This window comes from Emydura macquarii, unplaced genomic scaffold, assembly GCF_026122565.2.
Source record: "Emydura macquarii macquarii isolate MOO-44397 ecotype Brisbane River unplaced genomic scaffold, CSIRO-AGI_Emac_v2 contig_3506, whole genome shotgun sequence".
Taxonomy (NCBI): Eukaryota; Metazoa; Chordata; order Testudines; family Chelidae; genus Emydura; species Emydura macquarii.
This window is the reverse complement of record NW_027133643.1, coordinates 3,441,298-3,462,042: the sequence shown is the minus strand read 5'-3', so window position 1 is coordinate 3,462,042 and position 20,745 is coordinate 3,441,298. Positions and strand designations below refer to the sequence as shown.

The 20,745-nt window shown below is 38.3% G+C and overlaps 2 protein-coding genes across 2 annotated transcripts in view; one reads left to right on the top strand and one right to left on the bottom strand.

Moving 5' to 3' along the window:
* TTC39A (tetratricopeptide repeat domain 39A) overlaps nt 1-13,010 on the top strand; it is a 78,289-nt gene extending 65,279 nt beyond the window's left edge. The window contains exons 15-18 of the mRNA XM_067535602.1: nt 139-250; nt 4,786-4,894; nt 6,304-6,420; nt 10,648-13,010. Coding sequence (XP_067391703.1) covers nt 139-250; nt 4,786-4,894; nt 6,304-6,420; nt 10,648-10,768 — 459 coding nt within the window. The 3' untranslated portion in view covers nt 10,769-13,010. The remainder of the gene's footprint in view (nt 1-138; nt 251-4,785; nt 4,895-6,303; nt 6,421-10,647) is intronic.
* A 4,429-nt stretch (nt 13,011-17,439) lies between these two features.
* The window catches only part of RNF11 (ring finger protein 11), a 42,872-nt gene continuing 39,566 nt past the window's right edge, over nt 17,440-20,745 (bottom strand). Inside the window, exon 3 of the mRNA XM_067535604.1 lies at nt 17,440-20,275. Coding sequence (XP_067391705.1) covers nt 20,104-20,275 — 172 coding nt within the window. The 3' untranslated portion in view covers nt 17,440-20,103. The remainder of the gene's footprint in view (nt 20,276-20,745) is intronic.

Genomic DNA, 20,745 nt, shown 5'->3' with positions numbered 1-20,745 from the left:
CATTGAGGACATAGCAGCAGTATCCACTCCTAGTAAGGAATTCATAACTTCTGCCCTTTGCTGAAAAGATCTAAATAATTTGCTACCTAGATCTCTCCATTGCCACATTAATCAAATGTGTTCTTTGGCCACCCCTAGGAAATGATGTATATCTGGAATGGCTATGCTGTGATTGGAAAATGTCCTGATTTAACAGAAGGCATGTTGGAGACTTTAACTGAGGCAGAAGCAGCATTGGAAAGAAGCCCAAGTAAGCACTGATTTGATTTAAGCAGGTGCTTTACAGTGGTATATGTACCTGAAGATATTCTGGTCATCTATGAATAAAGACAATTTCCAGATAGTAAAGCAAATTAACACAGTAACAAGAGTGAGATGGATTATATCACCATGAGTTGTTAATACAGATAACAACATTTGTCTACTAATGCATTAACTTGCAATATGGCATAAGAGACATGACACTTACAGGATGTGTCTTAGGAACTGTCCAAAATATGCATTGGAAGACCATTTATTTTACAAAATATATATTTAAATCTAAAGGGTCAAATTTATCACTTGCATTGACTTCAGTTACACCACAGGTGACTAGCCACGAACTGCACATGCTTCACAGTATGCAGGTACTGTATTATTTCAGTTCTAAAGAACATAATGGAGGAGGCAAGCATCAATCAGATTGATAGAAAGCACCATCACATAACTAGTCAAGCTGTAATGTTGGCTGATATCTGTGTGTAAACTATTTGCTATAAAACACTTGAACTTAAATGAACTATGCAGAAATGCTTCTTATGGCGCATAAGGAGGGGATGGTGCAAAATTAGGTCAGACTCTTACACCATACCATATTTCAATGTGTTAATTAGAGAAGCATGGCAGAGTCAAATTGCTGTTTTTTTCTTTCCATCCTTTATTTTTGATCTCCCTGGTCCCGCACCGCTGCCCTCCTGCAATTTCCCCTATTCTGCAAACCTTTCATTCTCATCTACACTCCCCACCTTTCTCTGAAAGGTTCTGACCTTATCATGATAGGGGAATCTGGATCAAACCAACACCCTGGAATCCTTTCTAGAACCGTAGTGTTCCCTGCATAAATACTGCATGTTACAACAACTATTCTCTGACCAGCAGGCAAGTTAAATTCTCTGAAGAACACTGCTAATGTTGTTCTTGCTTGTCCAGCAGGTGTCAGTCAGCTACTTGGTAAAGCTCATCATCAGTCTCAGCCTAGGCCCAGAGACCTAGGAGGCCCCATTCCTGCTATCTTCCCAGTTCATTTGGTTAAGGAATGATGTTGTCACCAGCTGACGGTTTCTTGTCCTTCAGTGAACATCTATCAAAGCTTATAATTCAGCCTGAAACATTGAAAACTGAACTTTTAAATCAATCTGAGTTGCTTGAAGTATAAGGCAAGTTTGTCCCCTTTTTAACTCTGAAAAAGGAAGGGGGGAAACCTTTTTGTTGAAGGCAAAGGAGTCTCATAGACTCATAGACTATAAGGTCAGAAGGGACCATTATGATCATCTAGTCTGACCCTCCTGCACAACGCAGGCCACAGAACTTTTCTCACCCACTCCTATAATAGACTTCTAACCTAAGACTGAGTTATTGAAGTCCTCAAATCATGGTTTAAAGACTTCAAGGTACAGAGAATCCACCAGCAAGTGACCCATGCCCATGCTACAGAGAAAGGCAAAAACCCCCCAGGGCCTCTGCCAATCTGCCTTGGGGGGAAATTCCTTCCCGCCCCCATATATGGTGATCAGTTAAATCCTGAGCATGTGGGCAAAACTCACCAGACAGACACCCGGAAAGAATTTTCTTTAGTATCTCAGAACCCAACCGATTTAACATTCCATCACAGGCCATTGGGCATATTTACCGCTAGCAATATAAGATCAGTCAATTGCCAAATTATGCTATCCCATCATACCATCCCCTCCATAAACTTATCATGTTCAGTCTTGAAGCCAGCTAGGTTTCTTGCCTCCTCTGCTCCCCTTGGAAGGTTATTCCAGAACTTCACTCCCCTGAGGGTTAGAAATCTTCGTCTAATTTTAAGTCTAAACTTCCTGATGGCGAATTTATATCCATTTGTTCTCGTTATAGCCATTGTTATTGGTGCTGAACTTAAATAACTCCTCTCCCTCCCTGGTATTTATCCCTCTAATGTATTTATAGAGAGCAATCGTATCTCTCCTCAGCCTTCTTTTGGTTAGGCTAAACAAGTCAAGCTCTTTGAGTTTCCTCCCATAAGGCATGTTTTCCATTCCTCAGATCATCCTCGTAGCCCTTCTCTGCACCTGTACCAGTTTGAATTCATCTTTCTTAAACATGGAAGAGTAGAACTACACACTATTCCAGATGAGGTCTGACCAACGCCTTGTATAACAGTACTAACAACTTCCTATTTCTACTGGAAATACCTTGCCTGATGCATTAACGTTTTTTCATGGCCACATCACTTTGGCGGCTCATAGTCATCTGGTGATCAACCTATACACGCAGGTCCTTCTCTTCCTCTGTCACTTCCAACTGATGCATCCCCAGCTTATAGCAAAAGTTCTTGTTATAAATCTGTAAATGCCTGACCTTGCATTTTCAACTATTAAATTTCATCCTATTTCTATTACTCCAGTTTACAAGGTCATCCAGATATTGTTGTATGATATCCCAGTCTTTCTTTGTATTAATAATACCTCCCAACTTCGTGTCATCCGCAAACTTTATTAACATAGTCCCTCTTTTTACATACTTATTACTGCCAAAGTCAGTAATAAAAAGGTTAAATAAGATTGGTCCCAAAACCGATCCTTGAGAAACTCCACTAGTAACCTCCCTCCAGCCTGACAGTTCACCTTTCAGCATGACCCGTTGCAGTCTCCTCTTTAACCAGTTCCTTATCCATCTTCTAACTTTCATATTAATCCCCTCTTTTCCAATTTAACTAATAATTCCCCATGTGGAACTATATCAAATGCCTTTCTGAAATCTAGGTAAATTAGATCCACTGCATTCCCTTTGTCTAAAAGATCTGTTATCTTCTCAAAAAAGGAGACCAGGTTGGTCTGGTACGATCAACCATTTGTAAAGCCATGTTGTATTTTGTCCTAATTACCATTAATCACAATGTCCTTAACTACTTCCTTTTTCAGATTTTTTTCCAGCACCTTGCATACTGCAGAGGTCAAAGTTACAGGCCTGTAATTACCCAGATCACTTTATTTTCCCTTTCTTAAAAATAGGAACTGTTAGGAATTCTCCAGTCATAAGGTACAACATGAGTTTACAGATTCTTTAAAAATCCTTGCTAATGGGCTTGCAATTTCACATGCTGGTTCCTTTAATACCCTTAGATGGAGATTATCCGGGACCCCCGATTTAGTTCTATTAAGCAGTTTGAGTTTGCCTTCTATCTTGGATGTGGTAATTTCTACCTCCATATCATCAATCCCATTAGCCCCCCGCCACTATCTCTAAGCTCTTCATTAACCTCATTAAAAACTGAGGCAAAGTATTTGTTTAGATATTGGGCCATGCCTAGATTATCCTTAACCTCCACCCCAACCTCAGTGTTTAGTGGTCCCACTTCTTCTTTCTTTGTTTTCTTCCTCTTTATATGGCTACAGAACCTTTTACTACTGGTTTTAATTCCCTTTGCAAGGTCCAACTCTACTTGGCTTTTGGCATTTCTCACTTTGTCTCTTCATGAGATAGCTTTAGGTAGTTTTAGGTACTACACTGGTCCCCATTCCTCCTGCCAATGGTTGAGGAAAATGTGACAGGAGGACCTATCTTTTAAAATATTTTCTCTCTCTTGTTGCTGTTTGGAAAACCCACACAATCAGCAGGGAACCAGGGCCTGACTATATAGAAAGCACTGTCAAATGCACAAAAGTATATACTAAAAGCAGATTTTTTTTCTCTAATTCCTTTAGGTGTTACAATTAGTAGTAATCTGTTTTACACATTTTTTTCAAATTGACAATGTCCATTTAAATAGCAATATACAGAAGGAGACCAAGTTTTAGACTGAAATCTTTGGGACAAGGATCTTAACACTGTAAAGGCCTGATCCTGCAAACATGTTAGTGACTGATGTTATATGCTGAAAGAAGTCCATTAATGTTAATGGAAGTATTCATTTGAATAAAATTCTCTTACCTGCACAAGTATTTCCAGGATTGAAATGACTAGTTTATACAACATGCATATCAGTGGCAGTATATATTACAAGTTTTTTTAAAAGTGCATACATGTAAATGTGTTCACAGAATAGATGGCTGGTAGGGATAGCTGATATACATTTGATTTATCTTATTGAAAGAAGAAAAAAAACCCACAATCCCCTTGCTTTGACCTTCGACATTGCTTTTTAAACAGCGACTTGTGCATCTTCTCTTAAGCAAGGCCCCATCAGATCACGTATGCAGATCCTAGTGCCTGCATTGAACTAATAGTGTACACTCCATGAGTGTCCATGAAGGTGCAAGGGTTCTAATGCATCTCCGATTACAGATCAGGGCCGTAGACTGTAAACTCCAAAGGGCAGCAGCTATCTCATACTGTGTGTGTACGGAATCCAGCCAGTCTGAATGGGGCACTAGTGCAATACAAATTAAAAAAAATAATGCTATAAAAATCTCAACTGTTGCAAAGAGATTTTTTTAATGTGCCTGCTAAATATTTTTGGAACAGCTATGTTTAATTTTTTTTAAGGGACAAAGTTATTTCAAAATGCAAAAATGACAACACTGTTACTTTATCTTGCTGCTACAGAATTACTCGCAGATGACCAATGTTTGGTAAAGCTGTTAAAGGGTTTATGTCTCAAGCACTTGGGCAAGATTTCTGAGGCAGAAGATCATTTCACTTACATCCATTTAAAGTAAGTTTCCATATTTAACACAAGGAGAACTCTCAGAAATCCTGAGTGTAAGTAGCACTCTCAAGGCTTTTAAGTAGGGCTCCTCTCTAAAATGGCTGTGTAACCATAGCACTCTTTTACTCCGCAAATCTACAGTCCATGTGTATACACAGTTATATCTGCTGACTTTAGGGACCAAAGTGTTTTTATACAGCTCTCTATTTCTGCTAGCCCTGCAGTCAACACAACTAAGCCCATGTCTGCGCTAGCATTTATGTCGGAAAAACTTTTATTGCCCCGGGCTCTGAAAAAAACACCCCCCTGAGCAACATAAGTTTTGCCGGCACAAGCACTCATGTGCACAGCAGTATGTCTGCAGGAGATGCTGTCCTGCTGACATAACTACTGCCGCTCGTTGAGCTGGTTTTATGATGTCGATGTAACTACAATGGTGCACATTTTCTTAATGTAGACAGGGCCTAATAATTTGATTCTACATATGCAGTGGAAGCAAGTTTTGTTTTTGTTTTCATAGGGCTCTGACCCATTGTATACCTTCCGAAGAAAACAAAGCCACCCCCTTTGCCTTTACAAAAATAATTAAATGCTAAACCTGAGTTTGAAAGTGCCTAACGCTTTGTCTTCTCAAGGGGGGGAGAAAGTGTGATCTACTGTGTCATAGATAACACGTGATAAAACCTTAGTGAAGACAAGGTAGGTTTAGTTTTCACATGTTAGCTGGTTGAGTTAAAGGTTAGGCTTTCTGGTAAGGTTTAATGCAACTTGCTGACTCCATGTGAAAACATACAAACTGGCTTGTCTTCACTAGGATTTTACTTTGAGTTAGCTAACTTGAATTTAGTACCCCCATCTTTTCTTCTCAGTAAAGACAAATTTAAAGGGAATCTGCAGAGAGCCTGGAACAATGGCTTGGAGAGGTGTGAACTGCCCCATTCATTTTATTAACTCAGATGCCCAGTGATGATGATTTTTAAATACCAACATTGTTAACTATTTCATTCCTCATGCACGATTTACTCTGAGTAACTTCTCATTTTGGTGCCACAAGTAGGAGACATTTGGGAGAGACCGTCACTTATTTTTTCCCCGCCCACTCATAAAGAAGCCACACCCAAGGAGCCTATCAGAGCCTGTGTGTACAATGAAGGCCAATGAAGTGGGAGCCAACTCAAAGAATCAGTTGGCAGCACAATTCTATTTGAAACAACGGCACAGTGAATGGGATCTCATTTTGCCATACAAATGTATACAGCAATTACTGAAGAGGTAGTCTAGGATAGAATACCTGAAGAGTAAGCATCATTGAAGAAATGGACTATTCCCTCCTAACTTCAATTCCTATTTGTAGCTAGAATGAGAGAAAATCGCAGCATGAAAACCTTGTAACAATTTTTCTCCTTCTCTTGCAGTGAGAGGAAGATAAAGTATGACCATTATTTAATTCCAAACGCCCTGCTTGAACTAGCTGTACTGTACATGGACCACGGTAGAAGACAAGAAGGAGTAAAGTTACTGGAAAGAGCAAAGTAAGACTATCAAATGTCTGCATGGGTCTCTAAGTAGCCAATTTGATTAAGGCATTTTACTAAAAGGTAGGGGGTGGGGCAGAGACCATTGACTAATATAGTGGATACTTTTTTGATTGTTAGTGTTATACTAGAACCAACCAAGACCAGGGCCCTGTTGTGGTACGCATTGTCCAAACACGGTAAGACTTTCCCTACCTGAAAGAGTTTAGTTTAAAAAAAGGCTGGGAGGGGACAACTGAGGCACAGAGAGGTGAAGTCACTTCCCAAAGGTTACACAGCAGGTCGGTGATGGAGCTGGGAATAAAACCCTGAACTCCCAAATCCCAATCCAATATATTATTCACTGGACCATGCTGCTACTCAATGCACCAACCACGTATTTTACTTTCAGGAAAATGCTTTAAGTACTGAATAAAATCAGTTTAAAGATTTTAATCTAACTACCAGTTTCCCACTAGAAAGCACTCCTGAATAACAGAGTAACTGCCTCTTCAGGCTATTTAGCTTTTCATGGAGGATAAATTAGGTGAAGTCAAGAATCTGTGGTATGTCAGAAATGCAACTGCTGGCCAGCAGTTTTCTTCTTCTTCTTCTTCTTCTTCTTCTAAGTGAATGTAGTAAAAATGATTTTCAGGTTGCATTGAGTTTCTTAATCTGCATTATTTAAACATATCTGAAAAATAGCAGGACTATTTCACTTTCCCAAACTATTATTTGTACATTACTAGTTTTCTGTCAGTTAAATTTAGCAAGAACATCTGAGCTTGATGGTGTACTTGCCTCATAGTTGACTCACTATTCTATCTCTCACCATTCTCAGGTTTATATTAGGAAAAAATTTCTTCCTGAAAAAAAATAGGAAATGTTTACACAACATGGTCTATAGTGTACAATACTAAGTAATTCACTAGATACTGTTGAGAGTTAGGTAGGTGTTATCCCACTTTACAGATGAGGACAAGTGGTGAAGTAGCCTGCCAAGGTTATACAGAGTCAGGATTAAAATGCAGGAGATCCTGACTTCCCCCTTCTCCTCCCCCCACTCCCCAGTGCCTATGACCCCCGACTACAGACTCTCAAATAACCCATTTAGAATAACAAAAACTTCATTCCACACACAGTTAGTTGAAAGGGTTTTGATGGTGTTCACTTAGCACCTTCCGAAAAGACCTCTCCACACTCTGTTTGAAAAAGTGTGCACTTAAAAATAGTCTGGGAATGAAGAGTTAAGGAATCCAGCCAGTTCCTTGCTCTGCCTAATGCTTCCTTGCTTACTGCAGTGCTCTGCCACTTCTGGCTCCATGCCCCCTCACACACCTCTAGGCTTGAGTCAGCCGGCAGGTTAGTTTATATTTAGAAATGTTTACAAATTATTTAAGACATTGTTCTTTGTGTAGGCAAAGGGGAGAACAAGTGTAGAGAGAAATACTGCATCCTGCCCACTTTTTAAGCACAGAGCATTATTCTGCTCCAGCCTCATGTATGAAGAGTTAGTACTGGGGCTTTCTTTGGTCAAACAGAAAAGCAATAAGCAAAGATGGCTTACTGCAGCCAGCAGTCAGAAATAAACAGTTTTTAACTTAGACTCTTTGGTGAGCGGCATATTCCTGCAGGATGCCTGGTTTCCATGCTGCTTTGCCCAGACATGAGCACTTAGAATGGGAAGCTTGCTTCTACCTTCATTTTGAATCAGATATTGCTGCTCCATAATACCTGAGTAAACCCCTCAGCTGCTGATCACCTGCAATCTAAAATAACTCCTTTTATGGAAAGATTTCTAAAATAACTCACTGTCTCACCTACAGTACTTACATGTAAAAAAACCCTTTTGTTTATCAATTCACTACACACTGTACCTCTGGAATGAGAGTCAGTATCTTGGTAAAATCAATTCACTGTAAATGTTTAACCTAGGGAGAGCAGACGTGCTATATTAGGGGCTTTGTCTTATATACACAACTATACTGCTCCTCCCCCCACCCCCAAGGAAAAAAAGTGTCCCGATTTTTCACATTTGCTCTCCGGTCACCCCAGTTTAACCACTGAAGATCCATGGGTTTTCTGAACACCCAGTTTAGAAGTGCAAACTTTTCCTTAACCACTAGGGGGAGAACTGGTTGTGTAAAGCCAATTCCTGATATGCAGACTCATGTCTGCAAATCACAAGGGTGAAGACAAGCATATACTACCTGGTACATGGTGCTTACTTCTGTGTGATCTAAATCCACATAATACTTCTGGGCAGTAGGAGAGCAAATGGGGTGAAATGATAAACAGCTTTGATTTGGGTGTAAACAGAAGTACTTGCATTTCTGCTGGCATATGCTAGAAGCAATATTTTTAATCCACTGAGGAACACATGAGATTTGGTAGGTATGAGAACATCTGGATAATGTAAAAACAACCAGGAGCTTGAGATCAGCAAAGTCAGAGTGGGAACATAAATGGTCACAAGCTACCCTCCATTGGCCTCCTTCAGTTAGCCTCGTGTGGCCCCTACGTGTCAGTTGTTGCCTTGCTAAGCTAAGAAGAGGAGTGAGAGTTCATTTTTTCAAGCATGTCAGTTCAGTTCATTCATATCACACTTGGGAATATGAGACCTAGAAATGTGGCAGTTTCTATGAGAAAGCTCTGAACACCAAACCTAAGACTTTAAATAATTCACATGCATCTGTAGCATAAAAATGACAACTCTTTTAAAGAATAACTTAAAATGGTCTAACACCTGCCAGGATTTAAGCTCTTTGTTTCTCCTGTAACAGTAGAAACATTAATACTTAGAAAAGAGGATCTGTGCTCTTTATACTGCCCTGGGCAGCATCTTTGGGCTTTAACTGACGGGAAATGGAAAAACCTCAACGCAGGTTGCCCTGGCTGTTTAGAACATAATATTATGCTGTAGGGGGCAAATCCTCAGGTCAGCAGTGGACACATGGATGGGGATAGAATCCTTTCTTCTCTCACCGTATGCTGTGGAGCTGCTTCATGAAGGCTATCCCACCCCAACTCCCTCTTCCACCCATTCAAAACACACTCTTCCCAGAGCCCCTGATCAGCTGGCCTGCGCCTCACCCTGTTCACTGTATGCAATGCAGTGAGGATGCTGCCAACATCCTGTCTCAGGACAGGGGGCTGGATTTTCTCCCTTTATATGGTCTGTATCCTATTTGTGAGTTGTAAAACATTTCTGTTCAACCGTAGCCTCATCTTCATCTTTTCTAGGGCATGTTTGCAGGAAGTTTTTTTAAAATGGCATGAAGGGGTTAAGTAATTATACACTGCTTGACTGGTCTTCAACTTTCTTCCTTCTGTGCTTCAGCTTTGGCCATGTACCTTTGTAGCACTTCAGTTGTACAATGGTTTGATTTGCTCATGCGGTTTAGCGTCAGAGAATGACTCTTTGTTTGTACTCTGAGTAGCTTCCATGCAGAGAGATCTCTGGCATCAGTTTGTTTCTTCTCCATGTTTCAGCTCTCGCTGGTGCAGCCTTTTGTTTGTTTACTAAATTCTTATTTTGTAAATTCAGTGAATAAATTGGAGACAAGAATTTGCAGCATCTGGAAGAAACTGTAGCATAGAAAACAAGAACACACTCGCCGCTCCTCCCATAACTTATGTCAAAATGTAGGCAATTAAAAACAAGGTCCATTCTCTGCATTACAGTACATTTTTAAAACTAAAGGAATTTTTAATAAAATTTTCACCCTTTATCACTTACCTGTGAACAGTGCACTCAATTTCACAGTCTTGTCCACATGCTGCTGTTCCTGGATTTGTGTGGCTGCAACAAAATGTTTAAATACCTGTCCTCACCCCACGCTAACAATTATTAAAATGGGGGGGGGGATCCCATGAAGACGATTGTATTCACAGTAAAATTCAGTCCAATAGATACAAAAATTTAAATCTAATTTCTGGGAATAAATGAAATTATGGATGTTTAATATGGACTCAGCATTTTGAATGAGTGGAACAGATTCAACTTTTTAAGCTATATTTTCCCTGGTAATTGCCAAACGCATGAACTACAAATAAAAGAATAAAAAGCTGCATTGTTCTGCCAAGCACACGTGGCCTTGTATTTTAGAGATGGCAACAAAGGAGATTGTGAAGAAAGGCTTTTTGCTGTCTGCAATTGTTTTGTTTAGTAGTATGATATAAAAAAATAACTAGAAAATGTTTCAAGCTAATGTGCTACTCAGCATGGATCTGTTTTTGTTTTAGACAAAATTACAAGAATTACTCCATGGAAACAAGAACACATTTCAGAATCCAAGCTGCCTTGCACCAAGCCAGATCTGTCTCAGAAAATGGAGTCCATTCGGGACCTTCAGCAGAGTCATAACTTTTTCTGATGTCTTGTTTGTATGCAAACTTGAAAAAACATTATTGCCCTTCTCTCTTGAATCAGTTGGGGAGACCAGAGCATGTAAAATGTTAGATGTGATATCTAAAAGATTTTGAATCTGCTGTGACAGTCTGGCAAAAAACAAAATTCCCCCATTACAAAAGATTCCCTCCTTCCCCCCCCCCATGTGGCTTATAATATGTCTTTGTTAATTTTTCATTTGTATGTATTTTTTAAGTTTACATATTTGCTAAATTTGCTAGAATATGAAATAGGACAACTAAACAAAAAGGTTTATTGGGTTCGATTTGACTTGGTTATAAATGTAAATTTAAATTGTGAAAAAGAAACACTATTTCCAATCCCTGAGTTGTTTACCTGTTTAGTTGCGGTGACAGAAAATCCAGTTTTTCAGACTGAGAAACTTTTGAGTCTCAGGCAATTCCAGTTTACTCATACAAAGAGCTTTTCTGTTCATTAATGTTCTAGCTGCTGAAACAAACTCACCAGTAAAGACGTTAAGAAGTTTCTCTGGATTATGCAGATGTCTTTGAATTGTTTTTTAAATTTCAATCTGTGTCCTATCATTTTTGGAGGCTGGATAATTTACAGTATAGCAAGGATTTTAGAAAAAAGCAAATGAAGAATACAGTGGAAGAGTGGGTCATTTATCTTCCTTAGGCTACATTAAAAATGATCCAAGGGCATTGGCAACCAAACCATCACCTTTACCAGAACAAACGTGACTTGAAGTTTATATTGTATGTAAAGCAGATGTCCTTGAAGGCCATTTAAGAAATGCACTATTATTCTACAATTCATTCAGCAGTACAAAATTAATTTGATAGTACACTTTTCCTGGAACTCATGGCTTATGTAGCTGCCATTTCCATGTTTAAAAAGATACTTTGGAAACCTTTTCCGGGGTAAGATGTTTAGGCTGGAGCAACTCCTCTGTGTGCAGAACTCCCTCTTGCCACAAAAGGGAGCAATAAGTCTACAGTCTCATTTTCCCCTCTCTCCCTTTACTTGCCATAGATGCCACTCTGCAGGGAATCTGGGAGGAAGGTGCTCTATGGAGATTTGAGAGTGCCAATGGCTAGATTTCTGCACAGAAGTCCCGTCTGGAGTTAATGCAGCCTTCAATGGTATTTTTTACTGCCCTCTAGGCCCCTACTGTGCTCTCAGTAGAGGGGGTGTGGAGCTGTGGGGAGGTGAGAAGAATCATTTTTGCAAGCAGGCTCTTGCTTCTGTTTTGAGGGAGTCCCTTCCCCATACATGTCAGGCTCCATGGTGACGGAGGGTCCAATAAACTCCACAGCTCCTTTTTCCTAAGAGGCTGTTCTGCTGGAAGCTCCATACAAATGAACCTCAAAGAGGAATGGTCCCACCTCTCTGGCTCCCTCCTGCAGGAGAAGGGAAATCTGGCAGTTTATAGTTTGCCTTTTCTTCCTCGAGAGAAGGGAAATTGTTTCCCAGTGCAAATTAATAGGTTGGGGCACACCCTTTTCCACAACTGTGATTGGTTAAAGAATATTTAACTCGTACTCTTAAAAACAAATACGGAGACCTCCTTTGCAAAAGTCTTCTATAGTTAAAACCATGGGTGGGAATGTCTTTTCTATAGAAAGGGCTTTCCTGGTTCCACATACTCACATATACAATACATGCTGGGCAGCTATATTATCTATATATTATTTATCAATGGAAAAGCACAGACTCAGCACATTCATGGTTTTGTATACAATCAAAAGATGCTTGTCCTGCTTTACTACACATACAGCTCTCCTACTTCCAGTTGCTTCATACTTTGTGTAGGGATATGCTGAACAAGAAATGCCATGAAAATCAACATCATCCCTATGCTTTGCAGAAAAGTGAACAATCCTCTGGAGTCCAGCAAAATTCAGCTCTCCCAGCTCTTGCTGTACATTTTCTTAATATTTTGCTTCCTTACAGCAGTCCACTTAAGGTGCAAGTTTTAGCTGCGGATCACTTGGAAGATGTGATGGGAAAACACCTGTTCTCGCTCTCTCTCACATTGTCCAAGGGATGGGGAGGGAAGTATCTCTGCAATGCAGGATCAGCTTGCCTAATGCTTTGGAGAGATGTTAATATAAAGGAAGTTGGCTCTCTTCTAGTCATGCTAATAGAAATACCTCCTTTATTAAAGAATGAATGAAAGAGTGATGTATGTTTTGAAGGTATACATTTTAAATAAATCTTTAATTTTTGGAAATATTGTGCTTTTAGGATTGCTTTAAAACAAAAAGGCAGAAACGGGAAAAAAAAAAAACCCCACAAATCTCTCCGCTTAAATACATGTTCAGTAAATCACTGTCACTTTAAGATTTATCAACAGAAACAGAGCTAATAGAAATCTGCAATCCATTTTGGTAAATTTCTTCAGGGATTTTCCTCTCCCATCAGCACTATTCTTCAGGATTGGGATAATTCCATTATATTTGATTCTCCAAAGCCCTACTTCCATATATTACTATCTAGAACTGTAAGACAAAATGATTACTCAAAACTATGTATTTGGGTAAATTTCACTGCATTCACAGTTACTGGCTCTTGTTTTAGAGGAAAAGCATAGACCAAGATAAGCCAAAAAGCATTCTACTTCTTAGTTAATTCCTTTTGACAACCATTAACCTTCCATTAGTTAACAGTAGCAAATGTCTGTTCTCTGGATTAAAAATAACATGGTGGGTAGAGACTTATTTGTATTGTCACTACTTGCAGCTGCTTTTTTTTTGAACTAATGGTATGCCTTTGACATATTCTTTCAAATGACTGCAGTCTCATGACATGGCCAGTATGTCTAGCCCCCTAGATAAGCATATTTATTGGCTGAATCTGAAACAGTGAGAACTAGTGAAGCAATTGATAATTACCACCCACATGTACATGAGGCTTCTAGCCCAGACTAGTAGCTTTGACAATGGAAAGTGCTGTTCTATTTGTTTAGGCTAGAGTTGGACGAAAACCATGGACTTCCCCTGTTTATTTTTCCACTATAAAGTAAAGTTATGGGGAATACAGCACAAGTTTCAGGAAGACATACTTCCACACTCTGGAATGTCTATTGTTCTATGTAATTATATTAAAATAAATTTAACAATTACCCCTTACGTTATTATAATTATGCCAAAAAATGAGTCATGCCTTAAAATTGACATTTTCCTCCAACTCCATAAGACTTCCTTTTTTATTACAGGGTAACTGAGCAACAACACAGTTACACTGTATCTTTCACTTCACAACTTCAGAGATCATGAGGTTGGAAGAAAGATGATAAAACTAGTAGATATGTAAATGCTGAAAAAACCCTGAGGGATGTTGCTAGCATCCTTCTGTAGAGAAGCTATGGCTGAGAATATTGTAAAAGTTCTATTTAAAAAAACCACAGTGGATGATTGAGATATTACTGCCTAAAATGATGACTAAATATCCATTCAACTTCTGCACAGACAAGGTGTTGAAGCTATAGACCTGTACGTTTTAGCTTCCTACCATTTCTTATTTGTAGAGCGAGGACGTTTGCTCTTGCATAGCGAACCTGAAGTGCTCAGGTGGCTAGATTGTTTAGTATTATAAAAGAATACGTGTGAATACATATGCCCAAACATTTTGCTTTTCTAAGCCAACACCATTTCATGGACTGGATAAAAAGGAAAATGCAAGAAGTTTAAGGGACTTTCCCTCTTGATCACATAACAAGCCAATGATAAACAAAAGAACTTAGGACTCCCCACTCTCAGCTCAAACATCCAAGCTGTAAGTTGAACAATTCAGAAAGGAAACCATACATTTAACATAGTAACCGCACGTGGCCAAAATCCTCCCCTCCCACTGGAAAAACCCACACAAACTGTCTTTGGATGAACAAATCCAGGAAGATCTCTTTGTGGAGTTCCTCCCACAAGTAGTTGGTGTGATGCTGGTTGGATTAGGGGGCCCTTGAGCTCTGATTACCCCCTTCTACACCAATTTCGCATTGGGGGGTGTCATGCTGGCTGGATTGGGAGGGGAGCATTTATTATATTATTTAACATCAATACATCAGAATCATAATAATTCATATGAGATATGCCATGTCAGGTACAGTTAGGAAGGCTATAATGTGCTAGTAAGATGATAATGTCTATGTTCCTGTGTTATATGTGTAATGGAAGTTATGGATATGTTTGAAATATCTGTAGTTCAAATTGTGCGACACCCCAGACAGGATGGCTGCAGCACAAGCACCTGCTTAATGGCCCATCAAGGAAACTCACAGGTACAATGGGCCAGGTGGAGAAGCCAGGGATATACCTAATGAGTCACCAGTCACGCATGGGACTCTGGACTCCATCTTATTCCTGCAAAATTCCACAAGCAGCATGGCAAAGGCCAAAGCACATAAAAGGCAGCTGCACGACATCCATTTTGTCTTCTGTCTTTGTCTTCAGTCTTCACCTACATCTGGATCAACTCATCTACAACTGAACTGAAACTGTGAAACAAAGGACTGAGACCCATTCAGGTACTGGATGTATACCACAGGGACTATACAAGCCTGCAAACTCCACAATTCTACTAGAACCCTGATATATATGGACTTTCAAATCAATTGTATGTGTCTGATTGCTTTAATCCTTTAACATTTCTCTTATAGTTTATTTCTGTCTGTTTACAATAAACCTTTAGTTTTAGTTACTAAAGGATTGGCTGGCAGCGTGGTATTTTGGGTAAGATCCAAACTTATATTGATCTGGTACTGTGGCTGACCCTTTGGGGTCAGGAGAAACCTTTTTGGTAAAGAGCATAGAGTTTTAAACAACTGGTCTCTTTACTGGACCTAGTGGCTGATTGGGAACCAGAGACTGAAATGCAGTAAAGGGGGCTGTGTATATTTTTAGTCTGGCTTCTTGATAACCAGTGTGGAGAATCAGAAGCACTGTTTGTGGCTGGTTGGGAAGTCTGACTTCAATGTCACCCACCAGTGCTGGGAGAATCTGCTCTCCTTTTATAGCCTGCCCTGACCATGGCATTTTCAGGTGGCTACCCTAGGCACGGACTGGTCACAGTTGGGATTTTCAGAGTTAAAGGCTACAGGACATGTCCCCATATCTGGTGGATCTGCTGGGGTCCACAGGAAGCTAGAGCCATCTGTCTCTTTTCCCAAAGGGGCTCCCGTCTCCTTGGTAGCATGGATCTATTAAACTTGCACTGCCTTGATGATTTATAATTTTGGACTTCCCTCTAAACCAGAAATCATAATTAAACATTTTAAAGTAATTAGTTAATCGCCCTGCCACTACAACAGGATCACCTGATGTAACAATTGTCTTTAAAGTTATGATCAGTCTCCTATAGTTGCACGTAATGAAGCAATGTATTTTCTAAATGTCAACAGTTGGTCTCTATGGCTTATGCTTATCTGCTCTAAACTTGTATTCAAAGTGGAAGTCATGAGGAATTTGCTGGCAGTGTGCAAATACAGCTATTTCTTCTACATAAACCACAAGTGTCCTGAAAGGGATTAATGTAAACATTTTCCTTTAATCAAAAAGCATAAACTAAGTATTTCATCTGCAGAAATTCTCATTCTAGAATAGGATTTAACAGCAGACAGCCTGTAAAGGATGATTAGCATATAACCATGTTCACAATTTCCCCCAAAACTAAAATTCTATGTAAAAGGAATTTAATCAGTTAAAACAAATATTTATTCGGGATATTAAATCAGGGTCTGTTTTATGGACATCTGAACAGTTATAGATTTTTATTAGAAACATTCTCGTGTTAGTTTTATCTGAAATTCAATTGCTTGTTGAAGAGAAATCTCTTCAAGGAACGAATCTAATGCACACACAGGTGTATGCACGTACTTTGATAGTCATGTGATAAGCTGTATTTAACATGCACTTTTGATCACCTAACCTGCACTCTGTCCACTACTCCATCTTCACCAGGATTTAAAGTAACATTCAAAGCCTCTCAGCCGTTTCAAGCATCTGCCATTAAAAAAAGAAAGAAAAAAAACATCACTGACAAGTTTAAGATCTGATATATTCTGATCCCTTGTGCTAGAAATATATGCTTTATACCACTAGAAGAGGGGATTGTCATCTTTCCAAAGGGGCAGTTTCTTCTAATCCAGAAAGGTTGCAAGACATTGATACCTTTAAAATCACGATTTTATTTATAGAAAAGTATTGTCATTCTAACAAGTTTTTAAAATTAATTTATCTTCCCTTAGAGGCCTACAAAGCTGAGCTCATAGTACTAAGGGATGCTGGCTTTACAGATGTAAGGATTAAAACAATACTACCAATAACACTCAACATTTCTAATAGTGTGTTTATTAACTATCTATAGCAACTATAGAATTGAACATTCAATATTTTATAAACATTATAAAATGTTTGTGGGATTAAGTTTTGTAAAGCATTTGTGATATCACACTGAATCACACGTAGTACATAGTATAATTGCTAGGGGATGCTTTAAAACAATAAAGACTATTTTGATCCAACGATCCTTTAGTGGTGGTCTTTTTTTTTTTTTTTTTTTTTGAGTTCAGTATTTTACTTGTACAGTTTTTCAGCTAAGGATTTTTAAAGGACTTTAAAATCATGTTTAAACACATTAAGTATACTTAAAGTGCTTTGACGATGAAAAGCAGTATAATAAATACTAAGGGCCTGTCTACACTAAAAATAGAACCACAACAGGGAACCAAGTTAAAACAGGTGGTCAGATCAGAGTTACAAAACAGATCACTGGTAAGATCTATGCGTCACCGCAAATGGATTATCTGCAACTGTAAGTAAACTACAATCAATGATGTTGCAATCAAGTTGTCTAACATATGAGGTGTCGATAATTGATTCAGAACACCCCTGTAAAGACAGAATCAAATATTACCCTTATTTTACAGATGGGGGAATTGGACACAAATGAACTAGTTTCTGAGCTGGGGCTAGAGTCCAAGTGATGATCTACAATCGGAGACTACACAGCTCTCTTGAAACATTTGGTCTTGGGCTTAAGTAATTACTTATATTCATTTTGGCTCTATGAATTAAAAGCCCCCAAAATTTGAATTTGGGATCTTTAGTTATGGAAATGCACAGCTATCATGCAACAACATTGCACTTAGTGCTTTAAAATCAATTAATTTATTCATTATATTTACACATTTTAAACTAACTTGTGTTTTTTGGAATGTTCTTGTGTAATCAATTCTAACTGTAGCCCTTTACATCTTTTGTTATTATGTTATTTAACAAGTAATTTAATAAAAGCATATGTTTGTTTCTATCAACATTGTAGATCAGTGTTAGTAGTTCAACAATACAAAGTGCCTAGAAAAGCATTCAGCTTGATAACCAGTTACTTCAATGCTACTTCCAAATCTTTCCTAATCAAATCTTCTAATACATAAAGACTAATACCAACATGAAAAAGATGTGACAAAATTGTTCATTTGCCAATTTTAAAAATCAAGGGAAAAGGGGAAAAAAATCTGACTGGAATACTTAACATGGACATTATGATGTTAAAACACCACTACCACTACACACAAATGGAATGATAAAAAAGGAACAGTGATTTACCATATTGCACAACTTCATGTCTTTGCTCTCAGATTTGCTTCATTTCAATGAATCTGGTACTGTAGATTGCTCTGAACTACTTTTGAATACCTATGGAATTATTCTACAATATACTGTGTAGCTTTCAGCTGCACGGCTAATAAATAAATCAACATGTTGATTCTGCATTCTACTGACCAACCTTTTAAAATTAATGACATATGATTGCTCTATACTGTATGTACACAGAGTTTTTAAAGTACTTGTGTGTTTAAACATAAATTGTTACATCAAGCACTAAAACTATATATGCAAAACAATAATGTTCCCTGATTCGTTGCAGTTGTGACTGCATCCCATTTAATGTATCAGCTTTGCACTGAGTGTATAAAAGTCACAGTAGTACATTTAAGAAAAAAAGAAACATGCTAAATGGATAAATGACTGACAGCTACAATCTTTGCTAGACTGTCTCTACCAAGCACATACCTTTTCTGCTTCAGAAATGTAGCTGTACTATTTTTTCCCCTTGATCTGTGAAATTGTGTTTATATGAATTTTACATTGATGTGCAAAACATAAAATACAATTTTCTTATCTGATTTCATATCTGTTTGATAGACTGAAATGTCCATCAGCAGGACTTAACAAACACATTTCATACAGAGACTGAGATACAGTATGTTTATTTTTAATTTCAATAACCTAAGAAGAACTACAGGAAGGTAGAGATGCAGTACCCTTTTGTTATGGTCTAAGACATTTGGGGGGAGGGGTATGGCAGGAAAAATAATCAACACTGATAATCTTGTAAGAAGGGAAATAAATGGTTCTGAACAGTTTATCACCATGGCTCCACTTTTATCTTGTCCTGAAACACTGTGATCTGCTTTTAACATGATAAATAAAAAATATTGATACTTAAATTTAAGCATCATTGTCTGATCAAAACTGAAGCAAATTAAGGAAAAACAGGAAAGAGAAAAACAGAAAAGGGTAAAACAAAATTTTAACTGTTGGATTTGTTTAGCATTCTTGCATTGAATTGTCACTTACAGAAAAGGGACAGTGCACCTCCATTTGCTTACAGGCTAGGAGATCACTCTGAATTCTGCATAATCCTAACTGCAAACAAAATATAGCACTTTTAACAGGTTATAAATAAACTGGATTTCAAGCGTAGAGCCAGCCCAACGATAACAATACACTATTTAAAAAGACCTAAGGCAATGGATTCCATTTCCAATGGAAAAAAAAAGAAAACTGTGCAAACAAGCTTAAAACTATTTCTTTGTGCCAGTGTTATAAAATGTAGCTTTTAATAAAGCCTTGACCCACATGCCAGGAACTTGTGAAAGAAATCAGAACAAAAATGGTTATTTTATTTTAGGAAAAAATACCCTTATCTTGCATCTAAGAAAATCTGATACACTCAACTTGAACATTTACAATTTTGATAACACTTTATACAATTCCTATGTATGTGTGTAAGAACAGGCGTTAAAGGACAACTATGTTTTTAAGCATTGGGTCAAGGCTTTACATAAAATAACTTCCTACTTTTTCTATATTCCCTAAAATAGAGTGTTTTTCCAACGTCTGCAGCCATTCAGGAATTGTTTGGAAATATACTTTTTGTGCATGATCTTAATTCCTAATCCCTGGCTCTTTGGGCTGAATGACAAAGGATCAAACCCATTAAAATGGATGGTTTCCTTGAAGGGTCAGAGGCAAAACCCTGGCTCAGTTAGTTTCATATGATGAAAGCAGTGCTGCATCAACTGGCTCCATGCAGGAGGGGCATGTAAAGGATCTCATCAACCAGTCATCTATACAGTCCAGGTGGTAAATGTGCATGCATGGCAGAAATCGGATAGGGTCTCCGTAAACAAAGTCCATCATACAGATCACACATCTGAGGAAAAAGAAGTTGGAGAAATGTTAAGATACTCTTCTCTCTTTGGAAAGTTAAACAGCAATAATACCTACCCTGTTACTATCAAACTTGTTCATTGGAGGAAAGCACCAGGACAAGTTTATCACCACATCAACATCTAAGTACATTTTATGTTAATGAACCTAACAATCTTCCTTAATCCGATGCACACCCCCAATTACGTTAACAAAAATTAAAATAACGATTAACCTTAAAAAGTAAACTAAATGTATCCACAGTTTGAGAAAGGAGTCAGGTAAGAAGAAAGTTTGTTTATTTTTGTAGTTAAGAACTTACTTTTTGAACATGGAAATTCTTGCTGCAATGCAACTGAGTTGAAATTACTTTAAGATTTCTGTAGAAACTCAAGTATATGAAGGAGAAAGTGCAATGTATGAATGAGCACATTAACAAGAAATCCTTGTTTTTGTCACTAAAGCATTTATATG